Genomic DNA, 19807 nt, shown 5'->3' with positions numbered 1-19807 from the left:
GAGGTAAGGGGACGGTTGGTAGGGCTAACCCCAGTGGGAGAGGAAGTATCAGCGATGGAAGTTTCTGGCACCATGAGAAGAGAAAAAAAAAAAAAAAGGTGGAGGGAGAGATTGATTAGGGTATAGAGGCTTTAGCCATGTGGCTCTGATACCATGTCAAAATTGGTATTCCTTGCATTATAATTCTCTCATAGAGAGTGTATATATAGATTACACAAGTATGTCTTAATCGATCCATACAAACTAGATAGGATAGGATTACAATCGATTCTAATATCACATGTGATAACAATTCCTATCCTAGAAGATATGGAGCAGCTAGAGTCCTAAATGAGACACATCAGAAAATATAGTTGCCAAGTATAAAAAATGATTCTATCTTGACTGATACTTTGTAATATTGATGTTGATGTCCACAAAATAAGATAACCCAAGTAAAACCAAGGACTTAAATGTACAAACCCAAGGAAGTAGGAGGTCTTTTGACTTAGAAAACTGTGACTTAATTATTCGTTGACTTTTTTGAGTCTGTATGGCCGGTTGTCAGTAAGGTTTGAGGCATCATGGCTGGTGATGGAAAGAATATCCGGTTCTGGAAAGATAGATGGCTAGGAGATATCACAGTGGAGGATGTTTCATGGCTGAATTCACTTTCGAAATTTCTCATCATTGTTTTCAAACCACATTGAAAATTTTCAATGGTGCTTTCCTAGTATGTCCTCTAATTTGAAAATTGTTGCATGCTCTATTAGAATCCCCGCTTATTGTGAAGGATTATTTTTTTAGTCTCTTTCTCCATCTGGTATTTTTACTATCAAATCTGCTTGGGAGGAGATTAGGATGAAAAATCCAAAAGTTCCATGGGCATCAATGGTTAGTCTTCTTCCTAGACACTCGACTTTTGATTGGGAGTGTATGCATGGAAAGCTATTGACCGATGAATCTATTTTCAACAAAAGGGTACATTTGGCCTCAAGATGTGAACTTTGTAGGTGCCATACAGATTCTTCTCTCATATTTTTCTTGATTGCTCTTTTTCTAGATTAGTTTGGTCTGTGTTCTTAGGCTGTTTTGAATTGTAATGGTCACTTTTGCCTGTGTGAATAGTGGTGGAAACGTAAAGGTCCTACCACATCTTTAAAAGTGCTCAGGTGGCTGGTTTTATCCTTTTTCCATATAATCATTGGTTGGAGCGAAACTATCATCAATATTAGGGTTTATGAAGATCGGCTATCCATATTTATAGAATGGAGTTGATTTTATTTTTTATTTTTTATTTTTCTCTAAAGATCACAAAAAATGTATTATAAGAACGAATGAATGATAAGAATGAGAGCTTACAAAAAAACTCTTTAAATCTCTAATCCACCTTCAGTATGACCATCAGTAGAAAAAAGATCTAAAGCAGAAGAATACCAGATCACATAAATCAAAATCTAAGTCTACACTAATAATCAGAATGGTGTTGAGTAAATTAAGTGATGTCAGCCAAATTTATATGATTCGATTGCTACAAGAAGGGATCTTGCTTGTTCAAAGAGATCGGGGTTGGAATCCCACTAGTCTCCCTAAAGCTATTTTGGAAATTTTTTAGTGCAAATTAAATCTAGCATGGGTTGGATTAAACTCAACATTGAAGGGTGCTCTTTGGATAACCCCGGTAGGGCTAGTGCTGGAAGTATTTTCAGGGATAACATAGGTCATGAGATTTGTTCCTTTATAGAATTTTTTTTTTTTATATGTAAATCAGATTCCTTGCACTGGTCATGCATAAATATATAGACCCGTATTTAACAAAAGAAAAAGAAATCTTTTTGGCAGCCGAGAATGGTTGTTAAAATCTTCGGATTAAATCCGATTTGACTGCAATAGTGATTTGTGTTCAATTGGGCAAAATCCGACATCTAATATAATTCAAATCCGCCTTTCTTTCTCTAACAGTTAAATTTTCAGGGTTAAACACAGATCATGAGTCAAAGCATAAAAATAAACAAAGAACAGCGTAATCACCTCAAATTTCTCTGAACACGAGTATAATTTAATGAGATCTGCATTCCCCTATTGTTTTCTATCCTCTACATTAACCTACACCTTAATGTGGGTAGCATAATTGTCTTCTTTTTCTTTCTTTCTCTCTCTTCCCACCCCTCCCCCCGGCCTCCCTCTTTGTCTGTCTCTGTAAATATAATTATGATTTAATGCTTATGAATCATGAGATAATTAATTGACTTAATTTAATTAAATTGGTTTGATAAACACACATCAAATGTCAAAATATCCAACAATTGACAACTGATTTCGTACACTATAAAATAATCCCCTACGTAATATATGACTATTTCACTATATCGCATTCGGTCATTGCCATGGTCTAGGCCTACAACATAATGAAATGTTCATGTAAACTGCTGCAAATTAACAGTCAAATTACGCATAATATTTTACATTATGGGATATCTCTCATTCTCACATAGAGGTTAACTCCGTGACAGATAAATTAGCAAAGCAAGCGGTGACAACCAGAAGTTCAAGAATTTGGAATGTAGGTCCTCAATTTGTTAACTATGATTTAAGCTGTGACTTCCAACAAAGACCCAGATTTCGATTTATGTAATTTTTTTTATTGGATTGCTTTCTTTGCTAATGACCATGCCAAAGGTAGAGTAGATCTAATGAGTATTTTTTAAAATTATATCGCTTTCAAATTTTTATGATTTAACTTTGTTGACTTTTAGCAAAAAATATTATATTATGTATCTACCAACTACAGCATCAAGACCTACTATATATCAAGACCGTTCCACCTAAGAGGTTGATGAAATTTTTATCATTTCATTAATTTTTAGTTCTTTTGGAGACTTCTTCACCATCCAAAACAATACAATAATTTACATGCATAAAAATATTTTGATGAAGCTGATTATTGCATGGCAAAGTCAATGTATTACGTGGGATCCTCTAGAAACAAGATATATAGATGGGAAATTGCAGAAAATTGCGAACACTATATAAATTTTTAAGCATTGGAGCTATTTCAAGGGATGATGTAGCTAATTTAGACTATCCCTTTATATGGTTTGAAGAATCAGACCGCATTGGATTGGCCTGAATTGATTGGATTGGATTGGATTGGTATTGACATGTTCAATCCTGATTCTTGATAGATATCATATCACTAACTAGATTGATAAGGATGAAGTGTTATAAGGTAAAAGAATAAACCAATTTTTTAATGATAATTAGGGATAATATTGTTCGATATAGACAGGTATCAGCCGATCCAAATTGAAATCAGATTGGTATCAGTCCTATTCAATCCCAAGACCGATTTTCAAGATCTTGAACTTGCATGCATTAGGTAGGGATGATGTATTGATCATTTTAATTCTAATATCAGTCATGAAATTATGATAATTAAGAACCATCAAAGAAAATTCCTTACTTTGAAGTCCACACTCCCCATAGGGCTTCTCCGGTCCCAAATAATATTCGGGTTAAAAAAAAAGGGTTAGGTATGGGTGGTTGACCATTAGATTGTAGGATGATCTCAGCTAAGATGATCCTACAATTTGTTTGATGATCTTCTTATATATTTTATGAAAAAATGAACTCTTTCTAGCTGTGTGGGGTGGGGGAGGTGAAATAGGGATTCAGTTCCTCTACTGCGCAATAGAGGTGGCGGCTCAGATCCGATGCCTTCGAACACCTCGGCACGAAACCCAACACATAAACTCAGGCCTTGAGGTGCTCCAAAGCATCAGATCTGAGCCGCCGCCTCTATTGCGCAATAGAGGAGCCCCATCCGTGGACAATGATGCCCCCACCCCTATAAAACCTAAAAATATCCACCTTTTTTTTATGTCCATGTGTGAATAATTAATTGCCCACTGCACCAAGGATGCGTTCTTCTCCCCATATATTATTCTCTAGTATGTAATTATAATATATTTGTATAGTTGAATCAACAACTACTTTTAATATTCAATCAGGATAGTTATTTGAAAATTACTCACTTTGTATTGTTATAAAGCTTATGGACTAAACTTGGTTTAAAATCCATTCTAAGTTTCTGATGTACTAACAATTAATCGTAAATTTTTTTGCAATTTTTTTTTTTTTTTTAATTAAAAAATTATATAAAAGGAGCAAAATGAAAGGATACAGATCAAATTAGTGAGAAAATAAGAGACATCACACCACGGCACCACCTTAGATAAAGCAAAGCAAAAGAAAAAAAAAAAGTAGTACAAAGCAAATCTTACCAAAGCAAGGAATACTTTGCTGGCTATGGGGTTCGAACCCATGCACACTTATGTGCAGAAGATCTTAAGTCTTCCCCCTTAATCTCTCTGGTAAACCAGCTGGTGGAATTTATAACCCAATTTACTAAATTCTAAACCTTCTTTTAGAATAAGGTGAGGTGGGGGGATACAACTACATAAGTTATAGTGCAATGGATGAGCCAAAAGATAAGGATTGGGGCAAGGCAGAACTTCAATATGAAAGGGATTATAGGTATAAGCTAAAAATAGCAAGGGAAAAAGAATTCTACCTATCTAGTGCAGAAAACATCTAGATACAACAGGCTCACAATAACCGTATTGCCCCTATGAGCGTTAAAGATATTCCCATCTGTGCTCTCATTAGCCAGCTCGTCTTGCATTCTTTCTCCCCAAATAACAAATAGCCCTAGACAAACGTGATTTAAAAAAAAAAAATTAGACCAGAGCCTGACCTTACTATTATAGCTCCCTAAACCTGTCCACATTGAATCAAAACGGATTCCAATTTCATTTTCCTGGTTCAACTGTTTTCACATGAAAACTGCGAATTTAATGGTAAAATAAGGCACTATTTTTAGGTGGTTGGCAAGGTTCTAGTTCAAACCAGTACAACCGGCCACTCCATTCTGGTTTCTGAACTGATTCCAATAAACCAAACAAAGCAATATTGGAAACCTACCTGAAACCTCTTTATTTCCTTTTCTCTTCTTCTGTAGTGTCTCATTTAAATAAATTATTAAGTCCCCTTAAATGGCTCTCAAGAACATTTCCACATATTTCCAAGGTCTCAAGTGATAACCCAAGAACAGATGGAGCCATTGTCACCTCCTACTGAGCTTGGAGAGATTACAGTAGAGGAGCTGAAGGCCTACGATGGATCGAACCCGAAGAAGCCATTGTTGATTGCAATCAAAGGACAGATCTATGATGTATCACAAAGCAGGAAGTTTTATGGACCGAGTGGACCTTATGCTTTGTTCGGTGGTAAGGATGCTAGTAGAGCTTTGGCAACACTGTCTTTTGAGGAGAAAAACTTCACTGGTGATATCTCAGGTCTTAGCTCATTAGAACTTGAGAACTTACAGGATTGGGAAAATAAGTTTATGAACAAATATGCTATGGTTGGAACAATTAAGAAAACTGAGGTAGTGGCAGATCATGGATCAGTTGCTCGTCCTGTAAAGGTGGTGTCATCTATGGTTCAACAGGAAGAGGAGGAGCACCAAATTAAAGGATGTTTCTGTTGCTGGAGATGCTGAGAGAGAGAGAGACAGAGAGAGAGAGAGAGAGAGCAGATCAGATATTTGTATCCCATAAATCTTATTATGTATAGGTGTTGTCTTTGATCCTGTGATGTTTCTGAGTCTCTGGATTTTTTTTATTTTTTATTTTTTCAATTTTTTTGGAGAAAATCTTCAGATCCAAAATTCTTGTGTCCCAACCCAAAAAATCATTTTTCCTTTTTTTCTTTTTTTTTTTTTTTTTTTTTTTTATGAGGATCATCTAAATAATTTTTCATTTATTTTGAGAAGTAAAAAATGTTTCCTAACCAGTAGCCTAGTAGAGGTGGCAATTTTCAACATGATACACACAACCTAACACAAACACAACATGGAATTATAGAGTTTGGATGGAGGGAAACTCAACACTTGAAATAACACGGCACAAGAAAGTAAATAAAAGGGTTGGGCAGTTGAGCTAGTGTTGAGGGTGCGTGACACACAACCCACTTGACAAATTAAGTTTCTTTTAATATTAGAGGAAAATAACAGTCCTTGGTCATGCAAACCTGGCATAAATGGGCATATAGACATGGTAGATTTTTTGAATTTCACAGGGATAGAGGCATAATTTCATAATTTTGCCACCCTCTATGTCTGAGTGCAGGAACCATGCAACCATGGATCGTTCTTTTTCCACGATTAATATAGCTATGTATATATAACAGTTAACATTGATGAATATATAGCTTCTGTTTTAATTTATGTAGGTCTATGCATCGAGCCCAAAATTTCTAAGTTTAGATGTCATCTTTTTATAATAAACATTTAACAACTCATATGGCATAGATTCTATCTGAATCAATATGGCTTATTTGATAAACTAATTAACAAGATTGAGCTCCTTATCCGGCTGTGTAGTGTACACTACGCAATCTGACATCATTCTTTTTCTTAATACTAACATGATATGTTAGCTGGCTGACATGAACATCACCTATTAATAAATGGGTTAGGTGTTAATAAATGGATTAGGTTAGTTTGGATACTCTGATGCAATTAAGACATATATCAAGTTAAGATTTGGCATTAATCATCACCTAAAACAATCTGTGCCACAAGTCCATAGCGGCCCCACATGTTTGTTGTTCCGTTTGGTTAAGGTTTTCCACACAACTTTAAAATACGACTCTGCGTGTTAAAGTGGTCCCCACTTATATGAAAAATCAATGACCAAGATGCAACCAATGTGGAACCAAATTCCATGACACAAAAATTGTGTGTATGCAAATACAAGGCATTGGTGTGTCATCAGTTGTACTATTCTTGGCCTATATTGTACACAACCAGCCACGACAACCTCTTGCTTCTGGTGTGAAGAAATCAAATCAATGAGTTGCTAGCTGAAAGCATATTTTATTGTAATTATACTTATATGTTAAATTTTCAGCCTAATCAGATTGATCCATGACTAGGTGTTAAAGCTTTGAGAAATGGTTGAAAAGTGATTAATAGGTGATTAATCTTTGAACAGATATGGGCCATTGATGATGAAGCAAGTGAAACCAAGATGAACAACGGAGAAGAGTGTAGCTCTGAGGCGGAGGGAATTCTAGGATCCCATGGGGATCCGCCGCCGGATAGAGGTAAACAAAAAAAAATCACTGATTTTTGGTCGGCTGTACATAGGCATCACACCCTCCAGGATCCTGGGGAGGCCCCTAGCATACAGCATGAGACTGAAACAGGTTCTGACAGAAACATGGAGAAAGGGACTGAGACGCAGTCTCAGGTGGAGGCTACCATCGAGGCTTTACCTGTATTCAGGGATGGCGGGATTGTCCAGAGGGAGAAATCCTATGCTACGGTGACGAAGAGTTCCCTTCCAAACATCGAGAACCTGCCAGATCCGATTCATGCAGGGCCCCTCACTAAGGTAGTTATCCCTCAGGAAGCATATGAGGAGAAGCTGCAAAGTTTCAACTTTGCGTTGATCGGGAGAGTCAATTTTCGATTTATTTCGATGAATGATGTGTGAAGTGCTGCCAAGGAAGCTTGGAATCTGAAAGGTAGAGTAACTCTTGCTCCCTTGGGGAAAGGCTTTATTCTTCTCCGATTTGAAATCGAAGGGGACATGTCATCCATGTGGAAACGAGGTCCAGTTAAGGTGAAGGGACAGGTCATTTGGTTTCAGCGATGGCGCCCAGAATTTAGTATTCACGATGACCATACCCAAACTAAATTAGTGTGGATTCGCTATCCTGAATTGCCCATGGAATATTGGCATGCGCGAATTTTACTATCAATGGCCAAGGCCTCTGGCCGCCCTGTGGAGATAGACCGTAGGACGAAGAACGCTACTATGGGCAGCTATGCACGTATCCTCGTAGAGGTGGAACTTAGGGGTTCTCGTGTGGAGGAGATCCAGGTGGAGAGAAAGCAATCGAGAACGAACACTCTATTCTGGTTTAAGCAGAGAATCTTGTATGAAGACGAGATTGGCAGATGCTCGTTTTGTAAAAAACTGGGTCATTCTATCAACCAATGCAGGGAGAAAAAAGGTAAGGAGAGGTCCGATGAAGGCTTAAAGGGAGATGCAGCTGTGACTCTGGACCAAGGAGGTGTTGGCCGGACAGAGGGTGGGCGGCTCTCACCAGTGGCAAATCCTGATGCTTCCAGTGACATTGGAAGGGCTAATATGGAAGGTAATATTCCCCCTCTTTTTTTTAAGGAAAATACCATAAACAATGGAAATCCTCCAATGGGAGATTCCCCTCCAATTTTGGAAGGTAATCTGGATAGGAATCAAGGTGATTTGGAGATATTCCTCCCAATATCTCATGTTCCTACTAGTAATACCAATGATCCGTTTATGGTGGATAATCCACTTGGTGAAGGTGGATATGAATATGGATCAGACCCAACTGAATCCGAATTCTCTTCCTCTGAGAAGGAAACGCAAGCTTCTGAGGAAGAAAATATGCGTAAGGCTGCTGGTCCGATCATGGTAGGTGTGCCAGAAAATGCGGGGAGTGAGAAGGTGCAGCGTAAATTACGCCCTCGCAAGAATAGAGTGTCGTATACCGCTGGTCGTGGAGGAAGAACCCAAGTTAGAGGTGGCAAGAGTGGGAGAACTCAGAACTGGGGCGAGGAGGTTCATGTGGTCTCTAGCATGGCATCATCTCAATACTTAGGAGGCAAGATGATTATTCAACACCAAGAGATTGCGGAACTGGATAATGCCATATGCAAGGCAGAGGAAGAAAGTAGAAAAGGGAAGACAATCGCAGTGACGGGGCAGGCGTCAAGGTCTGACCATGAGACTGTGCTCCATAGGTGATTTTATGAAGATCCTGTTTTGGAATATCAGAGGGATGCGAAAGGCGTTCGGTAAACGCGCCTTGAGGGATATTATAATTAAGAAGGACCCAGACCTTCTGTGCATTGCAGAGCCGATGATCTCTGTGAGTGATTTCTCGAATCTATTTTTTAATAAATTGGGATTTCATAGCGATGTTATCTTTAATCATAGAGCAGATAGAGTCTCTAACCTGTGGATTCTTTGGAAGCGCAATCTGAGAGTGCCCGTGGTTGTCTCTAATTCAGAGCAACACATAACTGCCTCCATGTCTTGGGGGGCCCATCGAATACAGGTGACATTTGTGCATGCCAGCTGCTTCAGAGCAGAGAGCAGAATTTTATGGACGCTTTTGGCGGCTCATTCCCCTTTGGTTCCTACCCGTGGGCAATGATGGGTGATTTCAACGCCACTCTTCACTCTCATGAAAAGCGAGGCCCAGGGAACTTTAGTCTAGGCTCTGCAGCGGAGTTTGGAGCCATGGTAGATGCTTGCTCCATGTCTCAGGTTCCCTCGATTGGCAGAAAATTCACTTGGACAAACAATCGATGCAGTGGAAATGTTTGTTCGGTTATGGACAGAAGTTTCTGTAACAAAGAATGGCTTGACAGTTTTCAGAATTTTTCTCAATATGTTCTTCAACGTATTGGTTCTGATCATGCCCCATTGCTTCTTATGTCTGAATATAGTCAGAGGCCTCAGAATTGCCCATTTAGATTTCACCAATTCTGGATGGATCATGACGACTTCGATAGAGTGGTGGCGGATTCTTGGTCGGAATGGATTTCGGGAGCTCCTATCTATGTCCTTGTCAATAAGCTTAAAAAGCTTAAGGGTGTGATTAGAGACTGGGCAAGGTCTGTTTTTCCTCACCTGGATAGGGCGCTGGAAGAGACAAAGAGGGATCTAGCTCAGATTCAGGAGCAGATTGATATACAAGGTATGGATGATCAGTTGTTTGCCTTGGAGGCTGAGGCTAAGACTACCCTGATTAAGGTCATGGAGAATCATGAAAAAATGTGGGCTGAAAAAGCAAGGATTAGATGGCTGAAATTTGGTGATAGAAACTCCAAATTCTTCCACCTTTCTACAAAAATGAGGAGGAATAAGAACACGATTAGATCACTTAAGAAGCAGGACGGCTCTATGGTTGATGATCCCATCCAAATAGGGAACTACATAGTTGATTTCTATGAGAATTTTCACAAAGTTACCCCGACTGTTCAGCATGAGGAATTACTGGATAACATTCCCTTGATCTTGAACCAAGTTGATCAGTACCACTTGGATGCCCTTCCTGGTGATGCAGAGATTAAAAGGGCTGTGTGGGAGCTTGATCCGGACAGCTCGCCAGGTCCTGACGGCTTCCCTGGGGCTTTCTTCAGAAGATGCTGGCACATTGTGGAAAAAGAAGTGAGCAATGCGGTCAGATATTTTTTCAGCTCAAGCTACATGCCGCAGGGTGTGAACAATAATTTCCTTATGCTGATCCCAAAGGTAGATGGGGCTGATAACCTAGGTAACTTCCGCCCCCTATGCATGGGCAATTTCTTCTGCAAAATGATTACAAAGGTGATGGCATTGAGGTTGGAGCCTCTTCTTCCCAGATTAATATCTGATGAGCAAGGCGCTTTCCAAAAAGGAAAGATTATCCATGATAATATTAGTGTTGCTTCAGAGCTTGCGAACTTGATGTTCTCATCCACCAGAGGAGGGGGTATCGGCATAAAAATCGATATCAGGAAAGCCTATGATACAATTGACTGGAAGTTTATCTTTCAGGTTATGCATAGATTTGGTTTCTCTGAGAGATGGATAGGCTGGCTCAACCAAATTCTAATATCTTCTAAGATTTCAATTCTAGTTAATGGAGGTCCGCAACGTTTTTTTAATGTGGAACGAGGCCTGAGACAAGGTGATCCGATTTCGCCGATGCTGTTTATCATCGTAGAAGAAGTTCTATCTCGGGGATTGAAGGGGTTAATCCAGTCGAACCAAATAAAGCCAATCCAGGGACCAAGAGGCGTTGAAACCCCAGGGCACATCTTGTTCGTGGATGATATCTTTATATTCACCAATGCTTCCCAGAGGTATGTCAACAATCTAAAAATTTTTTTGACAAAATATCAAGAATTTTCAGGTCAATCCATCAATCTTGATAAAAGTAAGCTTTTCCTCGGCAAGATTAATTCAGCAAGGAGGCAGAATATCTCTAATATTTTGGGAATTCAAAGTTGTAGCTTCCCTACAAAATATTTAGGGGTTGAAATCTTTAAGTGTCGGTTAAAAAAAAAAACGCCCTCATGCCTGTTATGGATAGTGTGAAGAAGCACCTTGCAGGGTGGAAGGGTAAGCTTCTTTCAATGGCGGGAAGAATAGAACTAGTCAGATCTGTGATTTCTAGCATCCCCACTCACAATTTTGCTGTATACTGGTGGCCCTCATCTCTTCTAGCTACTATGGAGAGATGGATGCGAAACTTTATATGGACAGGGGAGGTGGAAAGTATGAGAGCAATTACAGTGAAGTGGAATACTCTGTGCAAGCCCAAAGATGAAGGGGGACTAGGGATCAGGAAGCTAAGAGATTCAAATAATGCTATGCTATGTAAAATGGTTTGGAGAATTAAACATGGGAAATCGAATGCTAGTTCCTTCCTTCGTGCAAGATTTGTTAAGAAGGATGGTAAATTTTCCAAGGGAAGCAGGCCTTCATCAATTGCCCTGGGGATTCGGAAGTCATGGGATTTTGTGTCAGAGTACGAGAGGTGGGTTATTGGCACCGGCAATTTGACAAACTTCTGGAAGGATAAATGGTGGGGACCTAAATCTCTGATGGAGGAGATATAGACTATGGACCTTTGCCCCCCTAATACTAATGCCAAAGTGTGTGATTTTATCCAGGATGGTCAATGGAACTTCCCTATAATACAGTCTGAACTTCTAAATAATATTTTTAACTCCATCAAGGAGATAGCTATTTGCCCTGATCAGATGGAGGACTTCTGCGCCTGGGAATTATCTCCTATGGGGAATTTTTCTACGGCTTCTGCATGGGATGAAATTAGAGAAAAATCCCCAAAAGTTCCTTGGTTCTCTTTGATTTGGAGGAAAGGTCTTCCCCCACGGTATTCTACCCTAGGATGGCGGCTTGATCATAAGAAACTCCCAACGGACGAGCTGATCAAAGCGAAAGGCATCATGATGGCATCGAGATGCTTCCTTTGCAACCAAGATGAAGATGGCATTGACCATGTATTTATTCACTGTCCATACTCAACTTGCATATGGGAAAGGTTCTGTGCTTGTTTTGGGATTTCTTGGCCGATGCATCAATCTATAGAAGGTTTGATAAAATGGTGGAATTCCAAGGCAAGAATCTTAAACTTAAAAAACCCATGGCTACTGAGCTTCTCAATCATTGCCACTAATATTTGGTGGGAGAGAAATAGACGAAGCCATGAGGACAAGGCTCGATCCGATGTGCATATTTTTGAATTAATTTTCCATGAGATTGGTCTTTGTTTGGGTAGTTCGAAGGGTGAAGTGAAGAGCATCAGCGATCTCTCATGCTGTAGGAAATTGGGGTTACATGTAGAGGGCCCTAAGTATATTTCGCCTCTAGAAGTTCATTGGTGTAAACCCCATTCAAATTGGTTTAAAATCAATGTAGACGGGAGTTCTCTGGGGAACCCAGGAAGGGCAGGTGCTGGTGGCATTGCTCGTAACAAAGAGGGTCAGATTTGCAACTCTTTTAGTATTTGTTTAGGCATTAAAAAAATCTTCAAGGCTGAGTTTGAAGCGGTTTTGAAAGGTCTGATCATGGCAAAGAGATATGGTGCGAGAGAAGTGTGGGTTAAGTCAGATTCTGTTGGTGTGGTGTCTGCTGTGCAGAAGAACCAAGTCCCATGGTTTGTGCTCCAACGATGGAGAGCTATTCTCCCTTATTTGAACTCTATTTCATGGAAAATTTCTCATTGTTTTCTCGAGGCAAATGTGGTTGCAGATTATTTGGCAAGGAAGGCTTCAAAATCAGGAATCACCGAAACCTCTGTGACATTCCCAAGTCATATTATGATGGAGATTGAAAATGATGCAATGGACAGGCATAGATTCAGATTCTACTGGGGTGTTTCTTGCTTTCTCTGCTGATGGCCATGCCGAAGGTGGAGAGAGCAAGTTTCTCTAGTGGTCTCGGCTGTGTTTCCTTTCTTTTTATGTTGGTGTATTTTCCCCTTTTATTTTAATAATAGCATCTTTTAACAAAAAAAACAAAAAAAACAAGATAGTAGTTGGAATGGTTTGAAAATAGGATAAAAAAAGACAAAGGGGAGTTAAGATGAGAGACTTTTGGGGATGGGATGACATGTATGTATGACATTGCACAAAAGGAAATAATATAATATATAAATATTAATTTCATTGCACAAAAGGGGGGGCTTGTCTATTGTTGGTGGAGAAGAAAAGGAGAGGAAGAGTGAGATAAAGTTGGGTGGGACCTACCAATCCTTTCACCATTAACTCACCTTCCTCATTTGTTAGCTAAGAGAAAAAAAAGAAAATCAAGAAAAGAAGAAGATAAGAGAAGAGAAAGGGGGAGGAATGCTCACGTAATAAGGGAGAGAGAGAGAGAGAGAGAGAGAGAGATGGAGGGACATGTGTGAGAGTGGCTGTGATTTTCTCAAATTCAGGTAAAGAAAGTGGAGGAAAGGAGGAGGAGAGAAGGACTCCAACGACTTTGGTGGAGGAAGAGCTTCTCAATTGAAATTTGAGAAAAGAAAGAGGAAGTGGAGGTGAGGTTTTTAGCTTTTCAAACCTTAGTTCTTTCATGGTTACATGAGTTTTAAAAGAAAGAGAAGGAGAGAGAGAGAGAGAGAGAGAGAGAAGTGAGTTGGGAGAGGAAGCTGCTGCCAAGGCCAATTTGCAGCCCAACCTCACGGCTTGCTACTGTCCAGCTGAGGTTTTGGCTTCTCCTCCCCTATTTTTGTATTTTTAAATCAAATTTGTTTAGTATAATTATGAAAAATATTGGAAGCAACTATAGTTGGAATCCCACTGTTATTGAACTTTTAAAAGGGCATTGTCTGAATGAGTTCAAAAGAGGAACCTACTTTAAGGAAATTGAAATATACATGGAACCTAGGACACTAAAGCTGATTTGATTATACTGGAAGTCTTCTAAGAGACCAGCTCTGATGGTAAAGAGTAAAGAAAAATAAACAAAAGACAGGGGAAGTTCATGGCTACGTATATATGAAATGATTGTGTAACATGGCCCTACTATTTTTTTTTCGCTAAAGGGTCATGTATATTAAGAGACGAAAAGGGAAAAAATATAAAACTGTACAAAGAGGATCCATAAGAAGAAGATCCAAAGAAAAACAAACAAAAAGCACACCACCTAGGACCCACCTCCACCTACGCCATTGTCATCAGCGGAAAGATAGGTACTAGGCCAAAAACATAAATTGAACACTAATAAAATCTGAATCGCGATCCGCCCATCGCATCCTCAGCCATGAACTCAAGCACCTCAGGAGGCCATGCCACTACTGATGTAGATACTTCCTTCTTAGCCGCCATCTGTGCCAGAAAATCTGCTATAGGGTTTGCCTCCCGATAGCAATGAGTGATTTTCCATCTTATACCACTGAGATACGAAATAAGGGAAGACCACCTTTGCCAAACAAACCACGGGACCGAGCCCCTTTGAACCATGAGCACCACCGTGCCCGAATCACATTCAATCCACAGAGATGCACAATTCATCTCTCTTGCTTTCTCAATTCCTTCAATTAACGCTTGAAATTCAGCATGGAAATTTGAAGCTATTCCTAAATAGGAGCTATAAATCGATACAATCTGGCACTTACTGTCCCTTTATAATGCCACCTGCTCCTGCATTCCCTGGATTACCCAAGGACGAGCCATCACAATTTAGCTTCCACCAACCATCCATCGGAGGCAGCCAGAAAATTTCTCGCACCCCTTTAATCTTCCTTCTTGGAACCTCCATATTAAGCTTCAAGCATCTCTCAGAATCTAGTCGAGATTTAATTCTATCACTTTTTCCTGGGCCACGTCTTCTAATCTCCTCCATTATTGTATGAAAGACTTGACCATAAGATCGATGCAGACCCCTAAATCTCCTTGAATTCCTTTCCATCCAAATAAAGTATGGAACAATAATCAAACCTGCCATCCACATTTGAGACAGTCCAATGGCTTTGGATTTTTGAGTCCACCATGAAACATGCGCTGAAAAATCATCCTCCTGATAGGGCCGATAGAATCCAAAGACTTCAGCAAATGCCCTCCAAATGTAGACAGCTCCATCACATTCCAAGAACAAGTGATTTATAGACTCCTCAGCCTTATTGCACACCTCACACCTAGAAGGGAGCGGCACTCCTTTTCTTTTTACCTTGTCATCACAAGGAAGCTTTCCATGCATAAGTCTTCATCCAAACACTGATTGGCGGGGGATCAAAACCGAGCTCCACACCACTTTTTCCCAGCCCACTTTAGGAGAAACCTTTCTCAGTGCTTCCCAGGCCGATTTAGTGGAGAAAACTCCTAAGGAGGATAGAGACCAGCAGCATCGGTCTTTCTGACCCTGTGGCAAGGATATATTCCCTATAACTTTGAATATATCTTTTAAAAATTCATACTGAATAGGAGGAAAAAACCACTTACCGTCTCCAATAAAGTCTGCCACTCTGCAAATGCTATGAGAAAAATGAGACAAAGGGAGGGGAGAGAGCTCAGCAATAGACAAAGGGCCTATCCATCGATCCTGCCAAAAAAATATGTCCTCACCGGTACCCACCATCCAACGCTCAGATAGAGATACAAAGTTCCACATCTTCGCAATTCCTTTAAACACCGAAGATGCTCTATAACCCTTCTTGAGGTCTCCACCTTCATTCACAAATCTAGCCCACAAGAAGGAACTAAAAGCAGATCCTTCATGCTTTATTTGCCACACTAGTTTGCTAAGCACCGCACAGTTGACATCCCTCAATTGCCTGATACCTAAACCCCCTTCCTCCTTAGGCCGGCATACCTCTTCCCATTTCATAGTGATTTTCTTCACTGTGTAAATATCCCCTGACCATAGGAAATTCCTAATCCAGCGCTCCACCGTTTTAATCACCGATTCAGGCCACCAATAAATGGAAAAATTATGAATAGGCATACCTAAGATCACAAACCGAATGAGCTCTGCATGACCAGCCATTGAAAGGAGTTTGCCTTGCCATCCCTGTAATCGAGATTTAATTTTATCCATAAGAGGAAGCATCCTATCCTTCTTGACAACACCCTTGAAGATCTCAACCCCAAGATACCTCATCGGAAGAGAGCTAGTTGGGAAACCCAGCAAATCAGAAATATACCTCTTCCCTTGAGGGGCGACTTTGCCAAAAAAAACCTTGCTCTTCTCCAAGCTGAATCTTTGGCCAGAAAATTCTTGGTATTTAAGCAGGAACTCTCTCAGACATTGAACATGTCTTTCTCCGGCGTTCATGAAGATAAAAATGTCATCCGCAAAAATTAGATGACTGGGAGCAGTAGCACCTCTAGGACCAGGAAGCGCCTTTAGTTTTCCTTCCTTTAATAGACCATTTAGCCCCCTGCACAGCACTTCTTCTGCCAAAATAAAAAGCATAGGAGATAACGGGTCCCCTTGTCTCAAACCTTTCTCAACTCCAAAGAAACCCACCGGACCACCATTCAATAACACTAAAATTCTAGAAGAAACCAAGATTTCATGAATCCAAGCAAACCACACATCCGAGAAGCCGAATCGTTTCAAGACCGCAAAAAGAAAATCCCATGAAAATGTGTCATAGGCCTTCTGCACGTCAATCTTAATACCCATGCCACCCCCTCTGACAGATGTATGTAATAAATTAGCAAGCTCAGAGGCTAATCCAATATTTGATGAGATAATCTTACCTTTTTGGAACACCCCTTGCTCATTTGACACCAAACGAGGAAGAAGGCAAGATAACCTCTCAACCATGATCTTTGACAGGACTTTGCAGAAAAAGTTTGCCATGCAGATGGGGCAAAATTTATCCAGAGAGACCGCTCCCTCCACCTTTGGAATTAGCGTCAAAAACTGTTTTTTACTCCATTCGGAAGCTTCCCACAGCGGAAGAAAGCAATCACAGCCCCACAAAAATCATCACCCACTATCTCCCAACACTGTTTGAAGAAAGCTCCTAGAAACCCATCAGGGCCAGAAGAGCTATCTGGATCCAACCCCCATACCACCTTCTTAATCTCTTCTCTGGAAGGGATAGCTTCTAATATGGAAGAGTCCTCCCTATTCACCTCATTAGGAATCACCTGCAACAGCTCCATATGATCTATGCAATGGTCCGCTTTATGAAAATTTTCAAAAAAAAGTGACACATATTTTGCCATCTGCAGCGGCTCAGAGACCACTGTACCGTCTTGTTTTTTCAAAGTGCGAATGCTGTTTTTTATACGTCGCACCTTAACCGATAAGTGAAAGAATTTTGAGTTACGGTCTCCAAGTTTCGCCCAATTGCAGCGAGCCTTTTCAGCCCAAAGATTTTCGTGCATCTCCACTGCTTTTAAGAGCTTAGTTTTCGCCTCTGCTTCTCTGGAGTATAACTCATCAAACATCCCTACCTGGTCGATAGTTTGCTGGACTTCCTCCACTTCTTCAGTAGCATCTTTAAGAGCTACATCCAAGTTAGGGAAAGTCTGTCTTGCCCACCCTTTTAGAGCACTCTTCACCGCCCTTAATTTATATACCAGCTTGCCAATGGGACCACCCCTAACCTCCTTAGACCACACATCCCTCACCAGGTCCTTAAAGGATTCCTCTTCCATCCAAAAATGATGAAATCTGAAAGGGGCATTTCGAGGCTTAGGAATCGCTGCCGAGGAAAAAAGGATTGGAGCATGATCTGAAATTGATCTATGGAGCACCTTCTGACCACAATCACCAAAAACTTCTAACCATTGAGCATTGAAAAAACTTCTGTCAAGCCTTACCGCCACATGTCCTCTACATCTATTGTTAGTCCAGGTAAATTTGGATCCCTGGGACGGAGAGCTTATCAAATCATAAGCATCTACCATGGCCTGGAACTCTACCGCGGGACCCACATTGAATCTACCAGGACCCCTCTTCTCATGAGAATACAAGGTGGCATTAAAGTCCCCTAGAGCAACCCATGGAAGGGACAGGGCAGCCACAATGCCCATCTCCACCCAAAGATTCCTACGCTCTGCCCTGAAACACGAGGCATGAATCACAGAAACCACAACCTGCTGACCATTCCATTGCATTGAAACTGAAATCATCTGCTCTGAGGACTGCACCACCACAGGCCTCGCAAGAGAATTTTTCCAGACTACCCAGAGGTTTGGCACGTTATCAAGACGGGAATTATGAATAATTTCGGTCATGAATCCCAATCGATTAAAAAAACAGGCAGGGAAAGACACTGAATCCACCATGGGCTCTGCAATACACACCACATCAGGGGAGTGATCACGAAGAAAAATATGCAACGCTCTAGAAGCCGCTGCCTTTCGAACACCTCAGATATTCCAATTGAAAATCCGTATAATTAAAAAGATGTTCCATCAGACTTGTCCGACCTCAAGGTCTGACCACCACCTTTCTTTTTCTTTTTCTTTTTCTCCCTTGCTTCAGTCCCTTTCTCAATCATCTCTGTCGCCTTGTCGATAGCTTGAACTCCCATCCGAGCAATCTCCTTCCTGCTCAAAGGGAGCTGCAATGGGGCAGTATACTCCCTATTCGTCGCTATACGACCCCCCTGCCAGTCAGACCTCCTCGAGAACTACCTAGGGACACCCCTGTCCTCTTATGACGAGCAGAAACCCTCACCCCACCCTGAGAGGAGGGTGCCATGGCCTTGCTCACCTGCTGCTAAAGCTCCAACGGACCAGTGGTTGAAACTGAACCAAACTGGTTCGGTTCTCCTTCCTTGACTGTATCATGGTCTGATTCCTGCCCAAATTCAGAGGAAGACTCCTCATCAGACCGGCCCACCTCATCATCAGAAGATACCACCTCCTTATTTGAATCAGAAGATTCAGAGTGTATCTCCTCACTATCATGAGCTTCCTTATTTAAAATCTCCCCCTCCTTAGCCGTTTCCAGATTTTTCGAAATAGGAGTAATTGAATTGTAAGATGGAAAAATCAAATCAATTAAAATCTCACCTTCTTCCACATTTGGTAACTGAGGCAGAGAATTAAGAGGAATAAAAGAGCCAGCCAGTACTCCATCAGTGTTCACACGTTTTGAATTTGAATTCACAAGATTGTGATCCCTTCTTTCCAAAGAAGTGATGATTCGAACCGGTGAATTACTCATTCCCGAGTTGACTCTGTCTTCTTCATACACCGCCCCTGGTATCTCTGCATTGTCTCAAGCATTAAGCCGCTTGTCATAGGCCTTCTTTTCTTGGTAGGTGTGAACTTAGTGCCCTAGTTTTTTGCAGAAACCGTATTTCCCCAATGAATCCTCGTATATCAACTGCTACTTGAACCAGAATAAAGTTTGAGTCCCAGGCTGTTTGCGTTCAACTTGGATTTCCTCCAGCCTTGGAACCCCCACTTCCATCTCCACTAGAACACGAGCATAATTTTCGTATATAACGCTCTTGGTGCGTTGATCGAGACCAACTGGCCTCCCTACCACCTTGGCCATTGTCAATAATACCTTTTCATGCCAATATTCCAGAGGAAGATCTAGAAATTGCACCCAAACTAGGACCTTATTGATCAATTTTTTATGGATGCTAAAATCTGGACGCCATCTTTGAAACCGAACGAGTTGACCTCCAATCTTCATAGGGCTTCGCTTCCACATCTGGGCCATGTCATGCTCAGACTCAAATTAGAAGATCGTGAAGCCCTTACCCATGGGTATCA

The 19807-nt window shown here is 40.7% G+C and overlaps 4 protein-coding genes across 4 annotated transcripts; 2 read left to right on the top strand and 2 right to left on the bottom strand.

The window, feature by feature from the left end:
* The first annotated feature begins 4999 nt into the window (after window positions 1–4999).
* On the top strand, window positions 5000–5637 carry LOC122073876 (membrane steroid-binding protein 2-like). The gene has a single exon (XM_042638562.1). The coding sequence runs from the start codon at window positions 5093–5095 to the stop codon at window positions 5540–5542; it is 450 nt and encodes a 149-aa protein (XP_042494496.1). The 5' UTR covers window positions 5000–5092; the 3' UTR covers window positions 5543–5637.
* Window positions 5638–9254: 3617 nt separating this feature from the next.
* On the top strand, window positions 9255–11077 carry LOC122072664. The gene is made up of 2 exons (XM_042637050.1): window positions 9255–10951; window positions 11056–11077. Exons 1-2 carry the CDS (start codon window positions 9255–9257, stop codon window positions 11075–11077), a joined length of 1719 nt encoding a protein of 572 aa, XP_042492984.1.
* Window positions 11078–14729: 3652 nt separating this feature from the next.
* LOC122072657 lies at window positions 14730–16922 on the bottom strand. The gene is made up of 4 exons (XM_042637037.1): window positions 16559–16922; window positions 16293–16510; window positions 15690–16124; window positions 14730–15134 (listed from the first exon to the last, which is right to left on the bottom strand). Exons 1-4 carry the CDS (start codon window positions 16920–16922, stop codon window positions 14730–14732), a joined length of 1422 nt encoding a protein of 473 aa, XP_042492971.1.
* Window positions 16923–16978: 56 nt separating this feature from the next.
* On the bottom strand, window positions 16979–18609 carry LOC122072648. The gene is made up of 2 exons (XM_042637026.1): window positions 18519–18609; window positions 16979–18366 (listed from the first exon to the last, which is right to left on the bottom strand). The coding sequence occupies exons 1-2, from the start codon at window positions 18607–18609 to the stop codon at window positions 16979–16981; spliced, it is 1479 nt and encodes a 492-aa protein (XP_042492960.1).
* Window positions 18610–19807: the final 1198 nt, after the last annotated feature.

This window comes from Macadamia integrifolia, chromosome 1 (assembly GCF_013358625.1).
Source record: "Macadamia integrifolia cultivar HAES 741 chromosome 1, SCU_Mint_v3, whole genome shotgun sequence".
Lineage (NCBI taxonomy): Eukaryota > Viridiplantae > Streptophyta > Magnoliopsida > Proteales > Proteaceae > Macadamia > Macadamia integrifolia.
The sequence above is the reverse complement of the archived record's forward strand: the minus strand, read 5'-3'. Positions and strand labels throughout refer to the sequence as shown.